General features: G+C 39.6%; 3 protein-coding genes across 4 annotated transcripts in view; all 3 read left to right on the top strand.

Annotated features, from left to right (window-relative positions):
- LOC121737705 overlaps positions 1 to 4,633 on the top strand; it is a 32,791-nt gene extending 28,158 nt beyond the window's left edge. The window contains exons 7-10 of the mRNA XM_042129386.1: positions 949 to 1,081; positions 2,139 to 2,321; positions 2,870 to 3,005; positions 4,001 to 4,633. Of these exons, the coding sequence (XP_041985320.1) occupies positions 949 to 1,081; positions 2,139 to 2,321; positions 2,870 to 3,005; positions 4,001 to 4,140 (592 nt within the window). The 3' untranslated portion in view covers positions 4,141 to 4,633. The remainder of the gene's footprint in view (positions 1 to 948; positions 1,082 to 2,138; positions 2,322 to 2,869; positions 3,006 to 4,000) is intronic.
- A 1,128-nt stretch (positions 4,634 to 5,761) lies between these two features.
- Positions 5,762 to 6,827, top strand: LOC121737723. The gene has a single exon (XM_042129409.1). It carries the CDS (start codon positions 6,009 to 6,011, stop codon positions 6,804 to 6,806), a length of 798 nt encoding a protein of 265 aa, XP_041985343.1. The 5' UTR covers positions 5,762 to 6,008; the 3' UTR covers positions 6,807 to 6,827.
- A 3,432-nt stretch (positions 6,828 to 10,259) lies between these two features.
- LOC121737706 lies at positions 10,260 to 23,153 on the top strand. Of its 2 annotated transcripts, none has more exons than XM_042129387.1 (7): positions 10,260 to 10,437; positions 11,867 to 11,994; positions 13,167 to 13,964; positions 14,369 to 14,504; positions 20,571 to 20,770; positions 21,564 to 21,715; positions 22,952 to 23,153. In XM_042129387.1, the coding sequence occupies exons 2-7, from the start codon at positions 11,875 to 11,877 to the stop codon at positions 23,079 to 23,081; spliced, it is 1,536 nt and encodes a 511-aa protein (XP_041985321.1). In that variant the 5' UTR covers positions 10,260 to 10,437; positions 11,867 to 11,874; the 3' UTR covers positions 23,082 to 23,153. The 2 variants fall into 2 exon arrangements, with proteins under 2 accessions (XP_041985321.1, XP_041985322.1); XM_042129388.1 differs by having other exon boundaries at positions 11,851 to 11,994.
- Positions 23,154 to 23,196: the final 43 nt, after the last annotated feature.

Here is a 23,196-nt window from a genome sequence, read left to right as displayed (position 1 = left end):
AAATCCTTACGAGGGTAACTGTTCTACGCCAGTAACGGTTACCACTCCGACATAGATGCCGTCCACCAGAATCCTGATACTGATATGATAGAGATCTAGACTATTCTTCAAAAATACCATTCCAAGAGCTTTCCAGATCATTACCAAGGCAAAAAGAAACAAACCGCGAAACAAATAGGTTAGGAACTTAGCGGATCTATAAACTGTTTCCCTAGGGACGCGGTTAATAGAGGAAGAACTTTCCAGAACATTTACAAAGACAACAGTTCTACGTCAGCATTGGGTACCATTTCGACATCCATGACGTCCATCAGAATGCCAAACGGCGAGCTTTTTAGATCTATGGTATGCCTATGCTGTATCCAAAAGGGAGGCCAATGAGCCAAGAGCCGCAACGGATTTACAGTTTCCGTTCGACTCGGATTTGGAAACTTTACCGTGCGGTCAATGGTCAATATCTTGAGCAACAGCGTTCATTGGATGTCGCGAGAATTTAAATTGAATTGCGCATTTTAAATGAGAGCCTTGATCTTTACAAGGGCAAATTGATCAACAACTGCCAAAAGAAGCGAACCGTGAAACAAGTACGGTATCTACTTCTTATAAATGCTGAATGGAATGCACTAAACACTAATGATCCTTAATCCATTCAATGGATTAAGGATGTTTAGTGCAATTAGCCTGAATTAAAGTTCTCTGAGCGAGATACCACAGCTAACAACTAACAATCGGCTTTAGCCCAGCATATAACTTTGCATGGTTGGAGATCTCCCTTTTAATCATTCAATAGCGGTATAAACACCCTATTCTATCCATAAATACAACGAACCTCTCTCTTCCTTACTTCTTTCTTTTTCACCTATCTTCATCCTATTTTACAATCTCTTTCACCCTCTCTCATTTCCCGCTATACGACCTACTCTAACCACACTACCCAACATGTTCCAGTAACAAGCTGATATCGCAGTACGCGGCGGTGTGGGCGCTGGCGGCGGACGAGGTGCTGCCGGCGCTGAGCGGCCTCGAGCAGCTGCAGCAGACGCCCAACCTGAAGTACAAGATCGTCTTCTCCGTGGCCGTGGTGAGTGTACCACCACCACCAGCGATATCGCAGTACGCGGCGGTGTGGGCGCCGTGACGCAGGGCGAACGCCCAGGGCACCGGATAAAAAGGGGCGCTAAAGGCAAACGAAAGATGCGCCGATGCACCAATTTTCTCAACACTACCAGCGTCCTGGGCGCCGAGGACGGCCATCATTAAGGGGGCTCCCATACAAAAAACACATTTTTTACCAATTTGTGCTTTATAATGGTACGGAACCTTTCGGGCGCGAGTCCAACTCGCACTTGGCCGATTTAATTTATGTTTGTAATAGCCCATGTGCATTGTGCAATATTCCCTGGCTCTCGTAACCCACTGACAGATCGAAAACCGGCGAGAGATAACATTTGAATGACCAACTTCAACTTTTTACATGCCCATCCGACGCATGGATCATCTAAATACTTTTTACTCATTGTGACGTCAATTTAATAACGGTGAGAAAGATTTCAGTTCACATGAACAAAGTAATCTGTCTTTGTCAGCTAGTCAAAACCATCATGTGTAATTTAGATAACTTGCAACTAAGTATATTTACTTACTCATTGTGTAATGTAATATAATATAACCGCAATTTGGACGACATAATTAATAATACATAGGGGTCAGTTCTTAATTGCAACGTGACATGACAATGCATTTAAAAAAGTCTTCAAAATTCGAACAGGTAGCTCGACAACGCTGCTTGCAAGTCTGTCTAATGTGTATCTTTTTGTGTAGTAATTAAGGTCCTTATTTATAACTATAGCATTTAAAAGTGCATCGCACCGCATCGCCACGTCAAGTTGCAATGTAACCTGACCCTAAATATCACATTAAATCATATTGCAGACGAATAGTTTTTTAGAATAAATCTCTTTTTTCCGTAGTTACGAGTAATATTATATTCTACAGGTCCAGGAAACTTAACTCTTAAATTATCTTCCTCATTATCTTCTTCCTCATCTTTACCAGCTATCCTTCCGCGCAGTCTCTCTGCGACCAATAATATGGTAATTCTCCATCCAGTCATCTAATTATTCTCTCTCTCTTTCCAGCTCTCCTTCCGTGCCGTCATTTCTCTCCGAGACCGCCGCATCAACGAGGCCAAGTCTCTGCTCGGTTGCGAGTCTGACGCGACGCCGGGCGCTGCGAGCTTCGTGGGTTCCGCTTTCCGAGTGATGAGGAGCACCGCTAATACCTTCCCGCTGGGAGAGGCTGAAAGGACTGTTATTAGCCAGGTATGATGACTGTCATTATAGCATTCGACATTCGTTAGTTTTTTCGGATATACCATTGTAGGTATATGCGTAGAGGCCGCAAAGGAAGATCTTCCGACCGAGCGAGGTGTTGTGCACGGTCGGAAGATCTTCCTTTCGGTCGTATATATACCGACGCTAATAATTGTGGGTACCGCCACGCCATTATCATACCTACATTAGTGAAGCACTTACACAATACACATATGGATGTGCTCGGCCGAGGGCACTGTCTCGCCAATCTACTCGGTAGGTGTAATCAATCATCACCTTTAGAGTTGTTTAATGTAATTATTATACTTCATTTAGAGTGCTCATAACACTGAACGTACCTCATTTTGCCGTTTTAAATTTTTTTTCCGACACTCAAAGTATCACCATAATACAAATCTTCTCTAAGTCCGTTCAGCGGCTGTAGCTTGAAGAGGCTGACGGGCATATTTTTGCTTTTACATAGATTGTCCCGACTGCAAAAAGGATTTTTAAAACCATTTTACCCTGAAATTCCATTGAACACTCCACCATTTCAGGTAACGGGTACCCTGCGCGAATACCCGTGTGTGGCGAGCTGCGCGCCACTCCACGCGCTAGCGGCCGCCGCGTGTAGGGCCGCCTGGTGCCTGGCGCTGCACCCGCCGCTACGCATCGACACAGACTTTGCACCAGGTAACTCATCATTAGCATCCACTGCTGAACGTAACCCTCCCAACGAGCCATCGTCAACGGTACCTGTGTGTGGCGAGTTGCGCGCTGCTTCACGCGCTAGCGGCCGCCACGTGTAGGGCCGCCTGGTGTCTGGCGCTGCAGGTGCAGCGCCAGACACCAGGTGGCCCTACGAATCGACACTGACCGCACCAAGTAACTATCATCATCATCAGCATCCACTGCTGAACGTAACCCTCCCAACGAGTCATCGTTAATGGTACTTACCCGTTATTACATAGGTTGTCTTACCCGTACTGTCTACATGTGTCCGCGGCTGCGTGTAGAGCCGCCTGGTGCCTGGCGCTGCACCCGCCGCTACGCATCGACACTGACTTCGCACCATGTAACTATCATCATCGCCGTCCACTGCTGAGTGTAGGTCTCTTCAAACGAGTGCTCGTTTGGTGCCAACCACACCATCATCAAGAATAGTCCTGCGTGGTGAGCTTCATCATTATCATCACCGTGCGCTGCTGAGTGTAGGTCTCCCAAGGAGCGCCAATCATCCCATCATCAAGAGTTCTAGCCGAGCCGCCTACTGTCTAGCGCTGCTCCCACCACTAACCTAACCTAACCCAACAACAGCCAAATACAAAGAAGACAAACTGCACTGATGTGCAATGCGTCCTGACTTGTTGCTCAGGAGGATTTCAGTCAGGTATGGTGGACTTAGGTCCTCGTGATTAACGCTTCACCCGCTACTTATCGACACTGACTTCGCACCAGGTAACTGTCATCAACATCCACTGCTGAACGTAACCCTGCCATCGAGCTATCATCAAGGGTACCAGAGCCATTTATCGCCCTGATGGTATAACAATTCGTATAACATCAAATTAGGAAAACAATTGCAACTTTGGCACAAAACAATATAATTTCCTCAAAGCACGTGGTACCGAAAATCCGTATCTAGCACACTTATTTTCGTTGAAACTCAAACAGCTATTCTTTTCCAGTGGTGATGGACCCCGACAAGCACACGCGTCTCCAAGTGGGAGGGCAAAGGGAAAGGCGCTCCGACCTCATCCGCGCGTTTGTGTGGCCGGCCCTCATGGACGGCCCGCACTGCGTCTTCCGAGCCGTGGTGCTCACGTAACCATAGCAACCGTGGAACGTTCTAGAGGTCTCTAGAAATTTTGTAGAGTAGGGGAAGTGCTGGTTAGACTTCATTGTGCAGTATGTTTGCTAGCGTTTATGGACGGTCCACACTGCGTCTTCCGAGCGGTGGTGCTCACGTAACCATGGCAACCGTGGAGCGTTCTAGAGGTTTCTAGATATTTTGAAGAGCAGGGGAAGAGCCGGTTAGAGTTCATTGTAAAGTACGTTTGCTATTGCTCATGGACGGCCCGCACTGCGTCTTCCGAACTGTTTTGCTCACATAAACATTAAACATGCCAACCGTGGATTCATCTTAAAATTTTCGTTTTATGGTGCTAACATTTAGGTGCTCAAGAAATGTGACTGTTTCAAGTTTTTGTAAGTTCCTTCAAGAGTCCATAACATATATTATCTTCGTAATCTTCTTCTTAGTTTTCTGCACAGTTCACATCTCTTAGAACTTTTCTAAGCTGCTGTAAAGAGTATTTGTAACATAAGTACTATAGAAAATGATAAAGATATAAAAGATGTTCATTTATTAACATTTTTAACATGAAAAAGTTTAATATGCTCTTCTGAAAGGTTGGCTGAAAAGCAGCCTCTTTAAGTAATGTAAATTTTATGTTTGAGCATTTCTTTACAACCCTCCACTGAGTATATTTGTATACATAATATTTTATGTATGTAGTGTAGTGTATAATAATTATTATTATGGTTAGTGGTATAAGATAAGCTTAGAATGTATCATGATATTATAATTTATTGTTATTAACACATTGTTCGTAATAAAGTAATGCTAGAGTTAAAAAAATATCGTTTCATTTTTCCTTTTTTTTAATTATTTTCAATGCCTCCTTGGCACGATCAGTATGACCACTATCAAAAACTTTCTTTTTACAGGAGAATAGATGAAAATACCCAGGAATTCTATTACTTTGTCTAAGATCGGTAGGTATTTCTTTCGCATTTCTAATGTGGTCATGCTAAGTATATTTATAGTGTAAAGTAGCTATCTAAATCTTAATTAATTCATACTGTATTAGTCTTATCATTGAAATAGAATACAGTAGATTACAGATAATCCAAATGTGTCACAATTATTGTACACGAATCTCGAAAAAATACAATTTCTCTTAATCATGATTCATATCTGATAATAATGATATTGGCAAAACATATTGTTTTTGTTTTAAAATGTATAGTCAACTGCGAAAACCTCCAACGTTATAAGACTAAAAATAAGTAAATATTAATAACTGAACACCTTATAAAGGAATATAGGCCAATGTCGATTGTTAGGAATCTGCTTTACATAATATTATTAGTATAATATCTGCCTTACCTAATATTATTATTAATAACTTTGGGTAGATGTAAAAGGCAAACGAGCTAACGAATCACCTGATGGGAAGTAATCACCGTTACCCATAAAAACATCAAAAGAGATGCAACTGCATTAGCTGATGAAATCATGAAAGAATGTGTTGTTCTACAAAAATATACACATTCGACTGTAAATGAGTCAGAACCGGTATCGACATATCAGTCAGAGATAAGATATAAACACAATATAAATACCTATATCGGGGGCAAACGTAGTATTAACAGAGACATACGCAATAGATACTGTGATATTACGTAAACAAAAATACAGTGGCATTGTTAGAAGAAAGCGTTGAAGTCAAACAAAGAAACCGTTGAAAGAAAATTGGGACATAAAGTTGAATGAAAAAGGAGCAAAGAAAATAAAGTTGCTGAAGCCTGACAAATTACGATCAAAGAATTATTGCCCTTGTAACAAAGTGAAGTGTTAACAAATAAATAAGTGTTTCAAAACTATTACGACAGAAAAACAGAAGTGACGTCATGAGTTTCCCACCACACGGACCACCGCCGCCGCCGTACTACGGACCACCAGCCTGGCCTCCACCGCCTCATCACCCCCATCATCCCCATCATCCCCATCATTCTCCCCCACACCATCATCCCCATCATCCTCCCCCACCCCATGCCTACCCCTACCCATCCGACCATCAAGCGCCATACCCATACTTTGTACCCGGCACCATTATGGTACCTGTTCCCGTCACCCAATCGGAGACTCAGAGTCAACCGACGTACATCACCAACTACATCTACCACGGGGAGTCTTCGAACCAGTCTTCCGCACCAGCGATAGAGCCAACGGAAGTTCAAATAGCCGAAACGGCGGGGGATTTCGAATGGATCCACTCTACTGCCACTACAGCGAACTTGCTGTCAGGAAGAGCGGTGTTAGGCGGCCACGAGGGTTGGGACGGAAGCCCGCTATGGGTGATCAGGGCCTGGCACAACGGAGACCTGATTCCTGGTAAACTGTCGGTGCGACATAACGCTGCATCGGTCATGTTTAACGGGAAGGAGATACCAGTTCAGAACATAGAGGTTTTGTGCTCGAAACCCAACAATTTGAGGTGGGTGCCTGCCTCCAATGGAAACGTACCACCTGGGGCTATTCCTGGGGGTAAGACCGCGTCTGGAGAGACCCTGTACATCGGCAGGGCGAGGCATCAGCTGTCCATCACGCCGGGGAAGATACATCCAAGTCACGGTGCGTGCTACATAGGATTCGGCGGAGCGGAGGTGGCGCACAAAATATATGACGTCCTGTGCAGAATAAGCTAGTTGTCAATAAATGCGTTTGTTAAAAAACTTTATTTTTATTTTGTGTGTGTTGTATGAATGTTTAATGGTCGGATTACTGCGAAAAAAAGGAGGACAATTTGGTTTTGGCCCAATTTATAAGGTTTTTAAAATAAGTTTTCTATTCAATAGCCCTTATATCTAACGTCTAGTAATAGTTAAACAATCATAAAAGCTTCAAAATGCATGTCAAAAAATCTCAAAAACATCGCTCAAGCAAAACAAAATTAAAATGTTAGTTAAAATAATTACGAATGGAATATTGAAAATATAGGAGACACACTATGTCTTCTATATTTCAATATTCCATCGCTTTTCCTACTTTACAATGCTTCTTTTCGGATCGATGTAACTTGCCATTACTCAAATAAATTTTAAGGTTTTTATTTACACTTCATAATAAGGAAAATGAATTATCAAAATATGCAATCATATTGTGGTTATGGGATACTCTTAGCTATGAGATGACATAAATGATTCATCATCACTGCCGTCATTGTGATTCAGTTCTCATCTATCACTTGTAGGTCAATAATAGATCATTGGTAGTGAATAAGGATAAATATAAAGCCTATGTTATTCAACTTCTAGAATTTAGGACCTACAACATAGCCTTGCGGTACACCCAATGTGATTTATAGAACAAATTGCACGTATTGAATTTGTGAACCAAATTTTCTAATTCCAAACGTCAAGATCGGTTCAGCATTTTAATCGTAGCTGTAGACAAACTTTAATTAGTTCACATGTACCCAAAAATAAGACTAATTTCTGAGACAGTCTTTCACGATTAAATTCATCCTGAGCGCTAAAGTGACAGGTGGGAACCTAAGACGGCCGTATAATTTTTAGCTATTGTGAACTCTGTTGTACTCTTATAAGATACAAATTGCAATGACACACGATTAACTATGATAATTAAAGTCAATTGAAGGATGATGTCATTAGTTAAGGAGTCTGAGACGGTATGGTGGGCGACTTGACACGACCATTGTAGGTTGGTCTCATCGTGTATAATAGTTGTTAGGGATAGCAGGTCATATTAAAGTGGATTATGTTGCCGAGTGTACTGGCACTTTTTGAGAAAGATAAACAGACTTATGCATATTTTAATAACCTTGCTAGTTCAAACTTCTAATGCCTTATACCCCTATACCCCTATTCTCGTATTTTAATGCTGCTTTAATACAGTATTGTTTAAAGTTCGATTCAGACCGTTTCTTATCAATCCACACCAATTTATTATCGTGCGAAAGCGTGTCTGTCGGTCTGTGAATACCTCTTCACGCCCAAACCGTAGAATTTTGTTTGGAGATGGTTTGAGTCCCAGGAAAGGACATAGGATTTTTATTTTTTTATGAAATAAGGGGGCAAACGAGCAAACGGGTCACCTGATGGAAAGTACTTACCTTCTACCGCCTATCTACCGCCGCCCATGGACACTCGCAACATCAGAAGAGCTGCAGGTGCTTGCCAGCCCTATCTCGGAAGAATGTACGTTTGTATGTTGTAATAATTATGTATGGTGTCATCATGTAAAATATTATACAAGATGAAACAAAACTAAGTGATAATAGTTTAGGGTGTGCTACTTTCACAGTGAACTCTCCACAAGGAACACATACACACCCTAAAGTATTATCACTTAGTTTTGTTACATCCTGTAATAAGATAGAGAACACTAACAATCTATTGTATTTATTTAGTTATGTAATAGCGACTCACCGAATCACAGATAAACCCTATGCGTGGTTTCCGTGGTACGGCACTTTGTTAAATATTGTATTAATTGTTTAGATAAGTAAATAAACGATTAAAAAAAAGAAGCTATTTAGTTGCAACATGACGAAGCGATGTGATGTATCTTTTAAGAGCCCATATGACTCTAACTTGACTGCATACTTTTACCTAGATCTCAAAATCTGTAAGGTCTAGAAAACTGATTTTTTGACACAAGTAACTTCAGTTCATAAAGATTAAATGCTCAAGACGAAAACACGATTACTCAAAAAATGCTCGATAGTTTCTTTTTTACAAAAAACCTTGTTTTAGACACATTTTTGCTTGGATCTTCGAAGTTTGCTGGCTTTTCTTTAATATTTTTTAATATCTAAAAAGGTATTGATAAAACCTAAATTTGCTCAAAACACTTTTTGCATAATCATTATAGTTCGTCTTTTATTCAAGTAAAACTAAATCGGCGATGATTCCGCGCCGTCCTTTTTCACCTGGCATATGAAAGACGGGCGTGAGTGTGAAGAGAGAAGGACGATGTTTGATTTTTAGAGTCAGGTGAGCTCTTAATTAATCAAACTGCACTTTATTTACAACACAAGAAGATACACATTGGCAGTCTTACCGTCCACGGTGTCGGGCTGACTGTTTATGTTTCAAATAACTTAAAAGTGCATTGCATCGCTTCGCCACGTTGCCATGTAGCTGACCTTAAATCGATGTCAATTTCAAACTTCTGTAGGTACTAGGTAATCGTCAAGTTCGTTAACAACGGTGCCAGTACGTTATCTTTACTAATATGCACAAAATATGTAGACCACGTGGAGGACTATTTTATCGTGGAAAAATCTTCGATATTAAACTTTGCAATATTGGGTCGCGGGAAGCGTCTAGTATAGTTTAATTTTAGCATGTAAAGACGCAACACCTATATTTTGAATATCTTGCAGGATGGATGCATGTAATCGAGCTTTAAGGCAGTCTGTGCAAAACAATGCCCTTGTTATCCTGCGTGAGTCACTGATGCCGTCAAAATTAGGAGGCGCTCTGACTCATACATGCGGAGTTCCACCATCTACTATGCAGTGCTAGTAGATGGTGGAACTCCGCCTAGAAATTCTTATCATAATCAACAGTCCGGGAGTGCCGGACTGAACTATTAAGTAATCTTATTGTTGTTACTGTACAACAATTAGGATGTTGTCTAGCTCGGCTCCATGTTGGAGATCGGCTGATTTTATTATAAAATTGAGATTTTTTTGAAAAAATAACGTTTACCTGATAAGTACATAGTATAGTTTGTACAAAACTTTTTGGGAAGGTCTATTTTATTATATTTTATGTGACTTTTGGTTTGTGATATCTTGGAGAATTTTTAAGCTAACACGGTCTATTTTTCACCGATCTTTAGCTATTTCTGTGAGGTCCTTCAACTTATAAGGGTCAATTCAGACCGCAACGCGACGCATAGATGCATTTCTAAAGTATATTTGACATATTTGCAAGACGTCTCACGCAATTGAAATCTGTTATTTCAATTGCGTGTTGCGGTCTGAATTGACCCCAAGAAAAAAATAAAAAATAGCATCAAGCCACAGGATCAAGCCTTACATTGAAAAAAAAATGTATGCAAATCGCATACATGTAATAGAATCGGGCACTCCTGCGCAAGTGCTAATTGTCATCAGTTGATGACAGCGTCGCCCGTGTGCGGGTTTGTTGACGGTACTACAATAACTTTATTGTAATATTGTAGCTAATATTACAATATTGAATTTGATGAAGTTATAATATTGTAATTGTAGCTAATATTACAATATTGAAATTGTGTTGTGTTGTGTTGTGGAATTTTGTGTTCCCTGGATTACTTTGTATTAAGGTTTGTTATATTGAGATTTTAGTGTAGTAAAATATTATTAAAAAAAAAAACAAACAAAATTACGGTCATTGCCAAGCAAGCAAGCTGACCAAATACCGATGAAATAGCTAAAAACCTCTCTCTCTCCGCGTTTGACCACGATAGATAACTTAGATCTAAAAAGCTGTCTATAGATGAGTATGACCTGTGAGTATGACCCTCTATAACAGGGGTCACCACAAAAATAAATTTCAGTCTCGACTAACAAATGAACATCTCCAGGATTTAATATCAATAGCTTGCACTAATTTCACTCTAAACATCAGAGAGATAATAATTAGCTACAAAAAATTACACTTTTCTCATAGATAATGTAAATAACTTTGTAATTTCCGTAGTTACCCTTGTTTCATTTTTTTTTATAAAATGTGCGGACCCTGAAGGTCATTTCATTTCTTAAAATGGACCCCGAGCGAAACTTATTTGTGACCCCTGCTCTATAACGTCAATTTTTGCATATTTTGTTGAATATGGACCAACGTGTAGAATGAGGTCAGATTTTAAACAAAAACAAACGAATTCAAAGAGGTTTAATCGTTTGTCAGTTACGATGCCACAAACAAATACACACCTAAAACAAAACATGACGCACCTCTGTTTGTGTTGTGAATTCCGTTATCTAAATTATTATCTACAAGATGACTAGATGATGCCCGCAACTCCGTTGCGCCAAAATTCCGGGATAAAATCTATCCTATGTCCTTTCCCGGGACTCAAAGTATCTCCATATCAAATTTCAGCAAAATTGGTTCAGTGGTTTGAGCGTGAAGAGGTAACAGACAGACAGACAGACAGACACACTTTCGCAATTATAATATTAGTATGGATGTATTCATTCATCATTGCACCATCGAGGAAATTGATTCCTAGGCAGTGGACGGACCTACGTCATTTGGACGGATTATGTCAATAAAATTTTAGCTGTGGTCTGCCGGTTGAGTTTAACATAACCCCACCAAATTACGTAGGTATTCAACTTCTCTGATAGTACCTACCTGAATTTTGATAAAATTAGATACCATAATTGTTACATACTTTATGTCCAGGGTAAACAGTTTTTACCGTCAGGTTTCTGAACCTTCTTAGGGTCAATTCAGACCGCAATGCGATGCGTAGATGCATTTCTAAATTTGTATGGGTTTGACAGATTTGCAAAAAAATCTCAGATTCACGTCCATATCTGTCAATTCAGTATAAATTTAGAAATGCATCTACGCGTCGCCTTGCGGTAGATGGATGTCTAAAATATGGATTTGACAGATTTCAACTGCGTGAGACGTTTTGCAAATCTGACAATATCTACGCGTCGCGTTGCGGTCTGAATTGACCATTAGTTTGCTCAAACGAAGTTACTACATTTATTATTTTGTAAAGAATAGTAATATTTTAGAAGACGAAATGTCGCTGAAGATGGAGAGTCTCCAAGTCCGTGATGTGGTGAAGATTTTCGAGCATTGGAACATGAGAGAGTATATCTCTTACATCAGAGAGAACAGAATAGACGGGAGAAAAATTGTGGTAAGTTGTAATAAACGTGTAATAAATTAGTATCCAAAATTTTAGGAGTGAACCCATACTAATATTAGGTATAAGTGGGAAAGTTTGTCTGTCTGTCACCCCTTCACGCCAAAACCGCTGAACCGACTTTGCGCGGTATGAGATACTCTGAGTGCTTTTTTTAAATCTTTATTTATATACTTTGAGTCCTGGTAAAGGATATAGGCCCAGCCTTTTTATCTCGGAAAAAACGTACGGTTCCCGCACGATAAACGAATTGTGGCGCGATGCAGTTGCGGGCGTTTTATTTAAACAACGAGATTGTAAATTAATGAACGTTGCGTCTCGTCGCGCCCCGTTTCGTTTCGGTGTGAAGTGACCTTGACACTATCGCATTGTTTATTTAACACCTCCATCGTGGGTAGGGTTGCCAGATGTCCGGTATTTAAGCGTACAGTCCGGTATTTTCGAGGCCAGTCCGGTAAAAAATAAAAGGTCGTACCGGACAGAACAATGTCCGGTATTTTGAGAAAAGTCGGTACTACTGATACCTAGTTTTAGGTGATTTTCATGTTTAGAAGATCCTACCATTATTTCGTTAAGTAAATTAGCATAGTCTTGGCGACCACCATTTTATGACTGTATTATATAATACAACCCCCCCCCATTTGGATTTGTCCTGTATTTTTTCGTGACTCACCTGGCAACCCTAATCGTGAGTATCACAGACACAATAGATTTTCAATTGTTATGCGGCAGCCGCTTGGGGATTTATGGGTTAGATATTAACAATTAGTCAATGCCCGCAACTCCAATGCGCCAAAATTCGTTTATCAGGCTGGAACTGAAGTATCTCCATACTAAATTTAATCAAAATCGGTTCAGCGGCTTAAGCGTGAAGAGGTAACGTACATACAGACAGAGACATTTTCGCGTTTATAATATTAGTATAGATATTAGATATGGACTTATTGTACAAACTTTGTGTATGAGTAAATTCATATTAAAATATAAAAATGTATTCATCACTATGAAACAATATATTTGTAAATAAAGCCGTGCCCACACTCCAGGCTCAGGGGAGCCAACGAACATATTTCACAAGTTCCTTATCTACTGCGCCTCCGAATCAACATAATAAATTATCTTTAACGACACAAAGTTTCCAAAACTTCAGATCTGATCATTTCCAGGATCTTTCCAGGGACTCGCTTGAGAAATGTCCCGACGGCGTTGAAAGATTTATGACATTCGTCGAAGATATGAAACGGGATCCGAAATATTTGAATTTCATCAGAAACGAGGTAGTAATTAAGGAGACAAATCTGATACAGGGGAGTCAGTACCAGACTGTAAGCGTAAGAAAGATAAGCCAAGATAACTCGAATTTGAACACAGTGGAGGAGATTTTGAAGAGGATAACGATACCAAAGAGATTTCTGTACAGAAACCAGCAGAAGAGAACAGAGAAGGCGATGACGTCATACGTGCCGATGGACAAGAACCCACAGAGGAAGAAATTCTTCCGTCTAAGCATATACGACTATCCAATATTCGATAATAGACCGAAACCAAAACCAGACGACGCTGATAGAGGTTACTATTGCATAAACACAAAAACGGAAGCAAACAAAACATACAAGAAAGTAGATTTGAAGCCCAAATACAAGTCGCTACCGATGGCCAAAGATGATTTCGATGAACGAATAAGCGACGACCATTTTTACGAGGATCTATGCTATAATGATATGTACGAGAAGAAAGTGCCTACACAAGAGAAGCCACGCTTAGCGAAGATACAGGAGTTGTTTCAATCCTTCAAATTCCCGTTCTTTAAGAAAGCCGAAGTAGTAGAAGAGAAAGAAAAAGAGAAAGTTACAGAAGAAGAATCAAATGTGTATGAAAATGAAATTGTGGAGACTCCGGCGGATGCGATGTACGATTCTGTGCATCCAGCTACTGATGTTGATGTTCCTGAGAAGAGTGACAAGGTATTTATTATTTCCTGTATTCTACACATCGTTTGTTGATGTTTACAAAATAACACACTCATTGTTCGCTTCTACATTTTTTTACTTTATTGTTTTAAATAATATTTTTATCATTAAACAGCACGGTAAAGTTAAAATTAATATCTCGCCTAGCTATTGTTCGATAGCGAGATGCGCCCATAAAACAATGTACATATTAATTAAAATTATTTCAAGGATATCCAACAAAAACTGAGAATCACTTTTATAGATGCTGCTGGACGTAAATTTTTATAATCATACCTGTGTCTTTGATGTTTTTAGAGGCGACCTATCAAAGCAAAAGTTAAAAAAATCCTGCATTATTGCCAATCGAATACAAAAGATATTTCCAATATCTTTAAGTCCACTTTATCAAATTCCAGTCAGACCTGAAGGTGGAGGAATACTTGGAGCCTGTGGTGGTGAACAGGGATTACTGCGACGTCAGCCTCAAGCAGAAGGACGACTCCCTCCTCAGCTACATCATGAGCTACTTCGAGACGCGCTTTGGGAGACGAGGTATGAGGATCATCGAACTGTATCCGCACTTAAATTATTTTAGTTCATATATCTGGGATACTTGAAATAAATGATTATTATTATTATTATATATAGATGATACTAAATGACAACCCGCTCTATTACGCCGTAATTCATTATCCATTAATCGCTTATCGCACGCCGGGAGCTGCACATTTTCCCGCAGCATCTTATGCCCATTCTTAGCTCAAAGTATGGTCATATTTATTATACTTATAACATTTAAATAGGTTCATTTATTTAAGTTTGTCGCAACGCGACGCGTAGATGCATTTCTTTTGTATGGATTTGACAGATTAATTCACTTGCGTGAGACGTTATGCAAATCTGTCAATTCGGAACAAATGAAATGCATTTGCACGTTGCGGTCTGAATTGACCCTTAATATAATCAAGTACTTTCCTATTCCAACTTTGAGTCGTCCTAATTGTCCTCGGAAAGTCAAGCCGGGCACTCCATCTTGGGTAAGTCATATAAGGACATCTTATATTCCGGTTCGGATATTATCTCCTAGGCGCTAGGGGGTGACCCCTTACGGTGGGGTTACCCTTCCCCCATAGTGGGGGAAAGCCGGACATGATCATAATAACGAGTAATACCATTTTGCGTAATTTCCGACACGATGTGTGGACCGCTGTCACACCGGTATATAATGTAATTATGGGACTCTACGTACACAAGTAACTGAGTGATTAGGAAGAAGTTTTGAATAGGTGATGATAGTGAACTGTTGCTAAGAGCAATCTCGATGTCAGATTTCAAAGCTAAATCGAAAACGAGCCACCCGTTTGGATATTGGAATGTAACGAACAGACAGACAGACATAAAATACAGATGGACAAACAGACTGTATGTTTAAAACTTATAACACTCCTCTTTCTTCATCGAGATTTAAAAAATCAGCACAGTGGATGAGCTGAGTAGTGCTGAGTATTAGTTTTTTTGTAGTGATCACTGATCAATTCTAGGAATACACATTTTTGTTAAAGCTTCCTTGATGTGATAGTTATCATCGTTTCAATCTCATATGTGAAATTATTATTGTTTACGTCTTAACTCACGTTCAGCCGTCTGTTTCGGTGTGAGTGTCAGTCTGCTCGCGACCGAAACAAGCTGATTTAATAACACCCGTCTCACGTCCAATTACTGTGCGACGACTTAAAATTTAAGTTCTAAGATAATAAATAAGTCTTATCCTAGCCATCTTAGTGCCAACTTTTTGACTTTCTTCTCGTCTTTCCACCGCACTCAAGAGGCATTTAATGATAACTGCAATATACTGAAAAGTTTGACCAAAAATTAGGTAGCTTAAGTCAAAATCTTCATTAAATTAAAGTTAAGTTTTCATTCAATCTCTCTGAGTGCGGCGGTTAGCACTCATTTATTTTGATAAATAAATGAGTTCTTAGCACTTCTCTGTTCGTTACGGTGTGAGTGTCAGTGTGCTCGCGACCGAAATAAGCTGATTTAATAACATCAGTCTCGCGTCAATTACCGTGTATCGACAGCTTTATTTTCGCGCGGTGCCGCGTCGTGTGTCGCGAATAATTTCATGAAAATGGGTGACAACTGACAAGCCTTGGTACGTCACTTCGCAGACGAATGTAAGGGCCAGGCCACAACACTCCGTTGCGGTGTCGCATCGCAAAAAAATACATTGCTTTTCAAAGGTTGTTTTTGCGATACGACGTCGCAACGCAGTGTTGTGGCCTGGCCCTAAGGATCAAATCAGACCGCAACGCGACGCGTAGATGCATTTCTCAATTAGTATGGATTTGACAGATTTGCAAGACGTCTCACGCAATTGAAATCTGTCAATTCCGTACAAATGCATCTACGCGTCGCGTTGCGTCATTACGCAGAGTACACTACTAGCACATACAACAATCCGACCAAAATCCGTGTTCCAAGGCCAAAAACATGTTGCACACGCCTTATCAAAATATTGACAGTTGTCAAACGCCGAACAAAACTTTTTGTTTACTGTCTATGCTTGTGCTGCCGTCTAGCGTTAAAACATTGCAGTTAAATATCCTAATTCCTATTTTTAGTGCATTAGGGTTAGTACACAATTAATTGAGACGAGTCGATACGCGAGGCGACAATAAGTAACTTTTTATTGCGACAAAAATTTTTTTCACACATTATTAATTTTTTACACGTAGTCAGAAGTCACGGGCGGACATGTGAAATATTACATTATTTGGTGTTTTTTCTTTGGAATCCATAAGTTACCATGTCTGTACCAGAGCCTCTAGCCAATACGTTTTATTTATCACTTCTTTATAGAATCGCCGATGTATGTACTGTAATACTAAATGTATGGAATTTTACATTACACGAATCGAACGAAAACTTCATAATAATATGATCGAACGCTTACGTCAATTCCATACATTTTGATCAACGATATAAAAACCGATAAAGAAAACGTCTTGGCTAAAGGGACTATTTATATCCTAAATATTTCCTTGAAATTTACTCTGTTTACAAGTTAATGCTCATATTGCGGTAGACAAACTGACGGCCGACACTTTTTCTCAGTTCTCATGGACTTTTTCTTTTCTTTTTTTGTCACATGTTAAACACGTGTGTAGGGATGCGCCACGCCGACTATCGACTATCGATGTTTTTTATCGGAGACAATATTTTGTAGAGCATGTTACAATTTTGATCACTTGATATTGCTTCGTGATAAGGCAGTGAATTTTGAAAATAAGCTATTTAAAACTGAACTTTATTTACTACACAAGAAGAAACACATCGAATTGAAAATTTGTCAGCCATGGTGTAGTGTTGCCTTTGTGCCAGTGTTTAGAAATTGTACAGATTCGACAGGAATTTATTGACGGTATTATATTATTAATAGCAAATACTTATTTTTAATTAAATACTTAGTTATGTTTAATTTGTTATTGTAACATTTAAATACACAAGTGATTCCTAAAGTGGTCCAGGTGGACCCCCAGGGGTCCACGCGAGACGAGACGGGGATCTACGTTAGCCCTGACAACAAATGGGAGTCCACATTAATTTGGTTAGCAGTGAAGAACTTTTGTGGAAGCTTGATTTCGCTTATTAGAAAGCGAATCGAAATTATTAGGCTAGGGATGGCGAATCCTGCCTTATCAATGTGCCACTTTTCTGAATAATCACTAATAATATGTCAATAGATGTGCCACCAAATAATATTTTTCTATGTAATCCTGACGAGCATATTTAAAAATATAATGCCCCTAGCCTAACTTGACGCTTATTTGTAGAATAATCACTATAATAATTTTGTTATCAGTAGCGTGCTCAAAATTTTTTTTGTTGCGTGCTATTGGTTCGGGGTGCTTAGGGGGTCCGCAGTATGATCCAACACCTTAAAAGTAGGCCACGAAACAAAGGAGTTTGGGAACCTCTGCAATACACTAGAGTTCTGAAATCTGAATCTATAATTTTTATTATAACTATCGAAATGAATTGGTGACATCACTATCAAAACTTAGTTTTATTGTAATAATACAATTTCAGTGTGATACTTCAGTATTGTTCTTCTTGTGATGGGCATCACTATTATTCTATTATTTTGGAAAAACCTGTGAAAGTTAGCGACGTGAATTAAGTGAGATTTTTGTGTTTAGTGTTGTGCCACCAAGTTTTTTTATTAAAAAGTCTTAAAAATAATACTAAAACTCATCGACTCATTTCTTTAAGACAAGACGTGTTATTTTTAAACAAAAAGAAACAAAAGAATACTCCTAGTATTCTTTTGTTTATTGACTTCCAAAGAAGAAGGTGGCTATATGTTCGGCTGTATATACAGTGTGTAACAAAAATAAGTGATAATACTTAAGGACGTGTACATGTTCCTTATAGAGAGTTCACTGTGAAAGTAGCAGCTCTGAAAGACGAAATTTTTTTTTCACTTTTGTATGGGCAAGGGCCCGAGCGTCACGAGTTTCCCCATACAAAAGTGAAAAAAAATTTTGATCTTTTAGCGCTGCTACTTTCACAGTGAACTATCTACAAGGAACACGTACACACCCTAAAGTATTATCACTTATTTTTGTTACACCCTGTATATTTTATTTGACAAAAACTTCAAGATAGACACTTTAAAGCAAATGATAGCTGAGAGGATAATATTCTCTCTTCATATTAAATTAATCCATGACTAAAACGTGATTCACTAATTGAAATACCAATTAAGACTGGAGATGAAGGAAGTTACTGAACGGACTTTTTTTGTACTCAAAGGAGCAAATATTTAAGATTATTGTTATGGATGAATGAATGAAACCATTTATTTCAGACAAAACAATGTGCCCATAGTAGTGCCCATTATAATTTTCGTAATCACAATCCAATACAAATATTTTTACAGAAATTTACTCCTAGGACACACAGAGTTCTGGGAAAAAACAAAATCACGACTAATTATTAAAAATTTGACATCACCCGACCAAATAAAGCAGGTCCACCATCTGCATAATATGAATCAATTTCTTTGACGGTACCTTACTTATAAAACACCATTCTGAACTGTAACAAAGAAAAATTCATGAAAACTCACGAAAGAAAACTTGCGACAGAAAACTCATTAATCAACACTCACGAATGAAAACTTCCGATTGAAAACTTCCGGATGAAGATGTGTTGGTGGGTGAAAGTGAGTGTACCGCTGGTGTACAACCTGGCTGCCAGGGTTGGAGACACCGTGGCTGATGTGTACTACAGGGTGTTCCATAGATTCACCGATGTCATCGCAGGTATTAATATAAGGGAGATCGCAGACGGCACACTTTTTGTGTGATCTCCTTAAGAGCTCACCTGACTCTAAAAATCAAACATCGTCCTTCTCTCTTCACACTCACGCCCGTCTTTCATATGCCAGGTGAAAAAGGACGGCGCGGAATCATCGCCGATTTAGTTTTACTTGAATAAAAGACGAACTATAATGATTATGAAAAAAGTGTTTTGAGCAAATTTAGGTTTTATCAATACCTTTTTAGATATTTAAAAATATTAAAGAAAAGACAGCAAACTTCGAAGATCCAAGCAAAAATGTGTCTAAAACAAGGTTTTTTGTAAAAAAGAAACTATCGAGCATTTTTTGAGTAATCGTGTTTTTGTCTCGAGCATTTAATCTTTATGAACTGAAGTAACTTGTGTCAAAAAAATCAGTTTTCTAGACCTTACAGATTTTGAGATCTAGATTAAAGTATGTAGTCAAGTTAGGGTCATATGGGCTCTTAATAGTCCGGTAGAGGAGTGTGTAGATTATCTCTAGCGTTTAAAAATATTGCTATACTGCGAAACGCAAAAGTAATGATAATATTGGACGCATCTCTGCTGTCGCCGTCTAATATCAGAATATATAATATATTATATAATATAGTTCCTTAAGGTTCCTTCCTATACACGGTACAATTTGTCGTTTCGATCGATCGTCAAGAAAATCGTCCAATCGATCTTTTGAACGTAAAATCGTTTGCGATATTGCTACACACGTACAATTTGTCGTTCGATTTTAACATCGAGGAGATAAATCGTTACGATAATTGTCCCGTGTATGGCCACCTTTACACGTTCTCAACACCAAATGTCAATTAAATCGGTTCCATCCATTTTAGCATGCGTCTGTCTCTGTTAGAGGCAATGATATTCTATGTTACTAACGTAACTAGATTGGAAGTTTACGGTAGCAACGCGTTGCCACTTCGAAGATGCCTGCAGGCATATCTCACATACATAATGACATAACGAATATATGACTTGACATTGTCTTTTGAACAAAAAAGTGGTTACGCATTTCTGAGAATCTTTTGTAAGACATTGCTACTCTAGTATTTTAGAAACTCATTGGTTAGAGGTAACAGAAAGATAGACAGAGATAGACACGCTGTTGGATATTATTACAATTGGCAAAGTTGAGTTCGAAAAATCCGACATTGAAAATCACTTAACAGTACCAAATCTGTCACTTGTCTGTCACTGTGTCTTGTTCATTATTGAAATCTCAATCACGAATTAAAACAATCTCAAAATTCTTTCCAGAAACACACGAGACAGCCCTATCGGAGTCAGAAGAACCAGTTCCGGATTCGAAATGGGAGCGGAAGTCCAACATGGCGGCTCGGCCGCTTCCGGTGCCCGTGGAGAACGAGAGCTTCTACATGAACGTGGACCGGCGGGAAGCGGAGGACCTGCTGTTGGGCCAGCCAGATGGCGCTTTCATACTACGACCCTCCAGCCAGGTGAGAATGTCAGGAGATAAGGAGAAGATAAATTAAATAGACAGTCTCTCAAAACCAATCATCGCCTTAAGCCCAGTGACGTTGCAAGACCTAAATTTGATGTGGGCAAAATATATTTTGCGAGGCCCCTGATGGATGATGGAAAAGGACGAATTTTGTTGAGAGAAAGAATTGTTTGATACTCAAATTTTTATTTAAAAAAAGCATCAAAACTTGTAAATGCTCGTGATCCAAGGGGCGCTAGGCCCTACAAAACGCGAGGCCGTGGGCGGCGGCCCATACTGCCACGTACTCTTACGCCGCCTCTGCTTAGCGCTTATGCCACTACGCATCTTCAAAGTCTATTATTTTCTTACGCCTCCCTCTAATCGACAGCCAGGTGAGATGTAGTTTAGTTTAACTTCCTGAAAGTTTGTTTGTTGAATCTGCCTTCACGTTGCCATCGAAGAAATTGATTCAGATAAATGGCGGACCTACCTAACTTGGCGCGTTACGCCATTGTTAAACCAGTGTTACCTTTACATTAAACTTCATTTATGGGACACAAACACACTCTAAAGTATTATCAGCAGTGGTGGCCCTAGGGGGTGGCAAACATGCCAATCGCCCGGGGCCTCGCGCTTGCAGAGGCCTCGCAAGGTGTACTTTTGGAAGACAAAGGGCCTCGCGAAGACCTGCTGCACAGTGCCTCGTAAAAACATTCCGCCCGGGGCCTCGCAATGGGTAAGGCCGCCACTGCTATTATGACTTTCTTTTGTTGTACCCTGTTTTATGGACTTTTCATAATTTCCAGCCCAACCACGCCTATACCCTAAGTGTCGCGTGCTCCAACAGCGTCCACAACGTGGGCATTCGCCGGCGGGCTGACGGCAGACTGGCGCTGGGCTTCAGCCGCCGCGGGGAGAGGAGTTTCCCCAGCGTCGCCGCGCTGCTGCAGCATCACAGGTACAGCCCACACCAATGACAGTGGCAGCTTGTCTCTGTAACATCCAGCCCAACCACGCCTACATGCTGAGCGTGGCGTGCTCCTTGCTCTGAGCCCTATATTTTTTAAATAACTGTACAGATCTCTTAAAAACCTGTAAAGTACTCTACAAAAAACTGTGTAGTTCTCTACGAAAACTGTACATTCTCCTTAAAAAAACTATCCAAAAAACTATGCAGTTCTCTACGAAAACTAGTTCTTTAAAAAAACCGTACAGTTCTGTACTAAAACTGTGCAATTCTTTACAAAAAACTGTACAGTTCTCTACTAAAACTATGCGTTTCTTTACAAAAAACTGTACAGTTCTCTACAAAAATCTGCGAGTGTGTGTAGAGAACTACGAAAGCTGTACAGTTCTATCCAAAAAACTGTGTAAATAACGAAAACTCTTTTAAAAAAACTGTACAGTTCTCTACTAAAACTGTGCAGTTCTCTACTAAAACTCTAAAGTTCTCTACTAAAACTGCGCAGTTCTTATAAAAACTGTACAGTCTTCTACTAAAACTGTACAGTTCTCTACTAAAACTGTGCAGTTCTTTACAAAAGATTCGAACCTGCGACCCTTGAGAGTTGAACGAGTACTTAAGGGTGTATAAGCGCTGTCATCAAGTTATGTGTTCCGAGAATACAACATTTTTTTAAATTTTAACTACCGGGGTAGAATTTGCTATTTAAATCCCATTTTAAAATTATTGGACTTTATGATATAAGAAATATCTTATATCATAAAGTCCAAAATATAATTTTGTATAATAATACAAAATTATTATTAACGCGTCAGGCTTAGCATAACAACATTAGAAACGGGAAAGAATCGACTGACAGATTTTAGTTACAAAATGGCGGATTTCCTTAATCAATCTGTCACTTTGTCTATTCTTCCGAAGAAAGAAATTGTTTCTATGGTGACCATTCTAAGTCTGCAGGGCGACTACACGCATGACAGGTGTAGTGTATGCGCAGTGTATCTACATAGTAAATACTTAACATTGTCTCATAAACACCAGTAGTAGGGATGCAGTCTATATAAATCATCTGTCAAGTAGTCAATATCTCTCAGTTGCATAGCGACAGTGACGATGGATAGACGTGCGTTCCGCAGCAGTACTGGGTGTGTTAGTGAACCAGTGTCCCTAGGATACTACAACAGGAAAAGCGCCTTGATCTGTTTCAATGTTTAACTTCTATCTTCACAGGAAAAGGCGGCTACTGTTGGTAGCCGGTGGCGACCTCATCGGAGCTACAATCCTCAACGATACTCCGCAATACTACCAGACACCGAAGAGTCTGCCCATAGCGCCAAAAGATCCCACACATCCCAACTAAGAGGGCTTACATACGAAGGGTACTTTTCGACGGCACGCGTCGGCGGCAGACGACTGCAGCCGTCGACAAGTGACAGTCATTTCAGACCGCAACTCTTTTTTTTATTGGAAATCCT

Source organism: Aricia agestis, chromosome 21 (assembly GCF_905147365.1).
Source record: "Aricia agestis chromosome 21, ilAriAges1.1, whole genome shotgun sequence".
NCBI lineage: Eukaryota > Metazoa > Arthropoda > Insecta > Lepidoptera > Lycaenidae > Aricia > Aricia agestis.
This window is presented reverse-complemented; position numbering and strand designations above follow the sequence as displayed.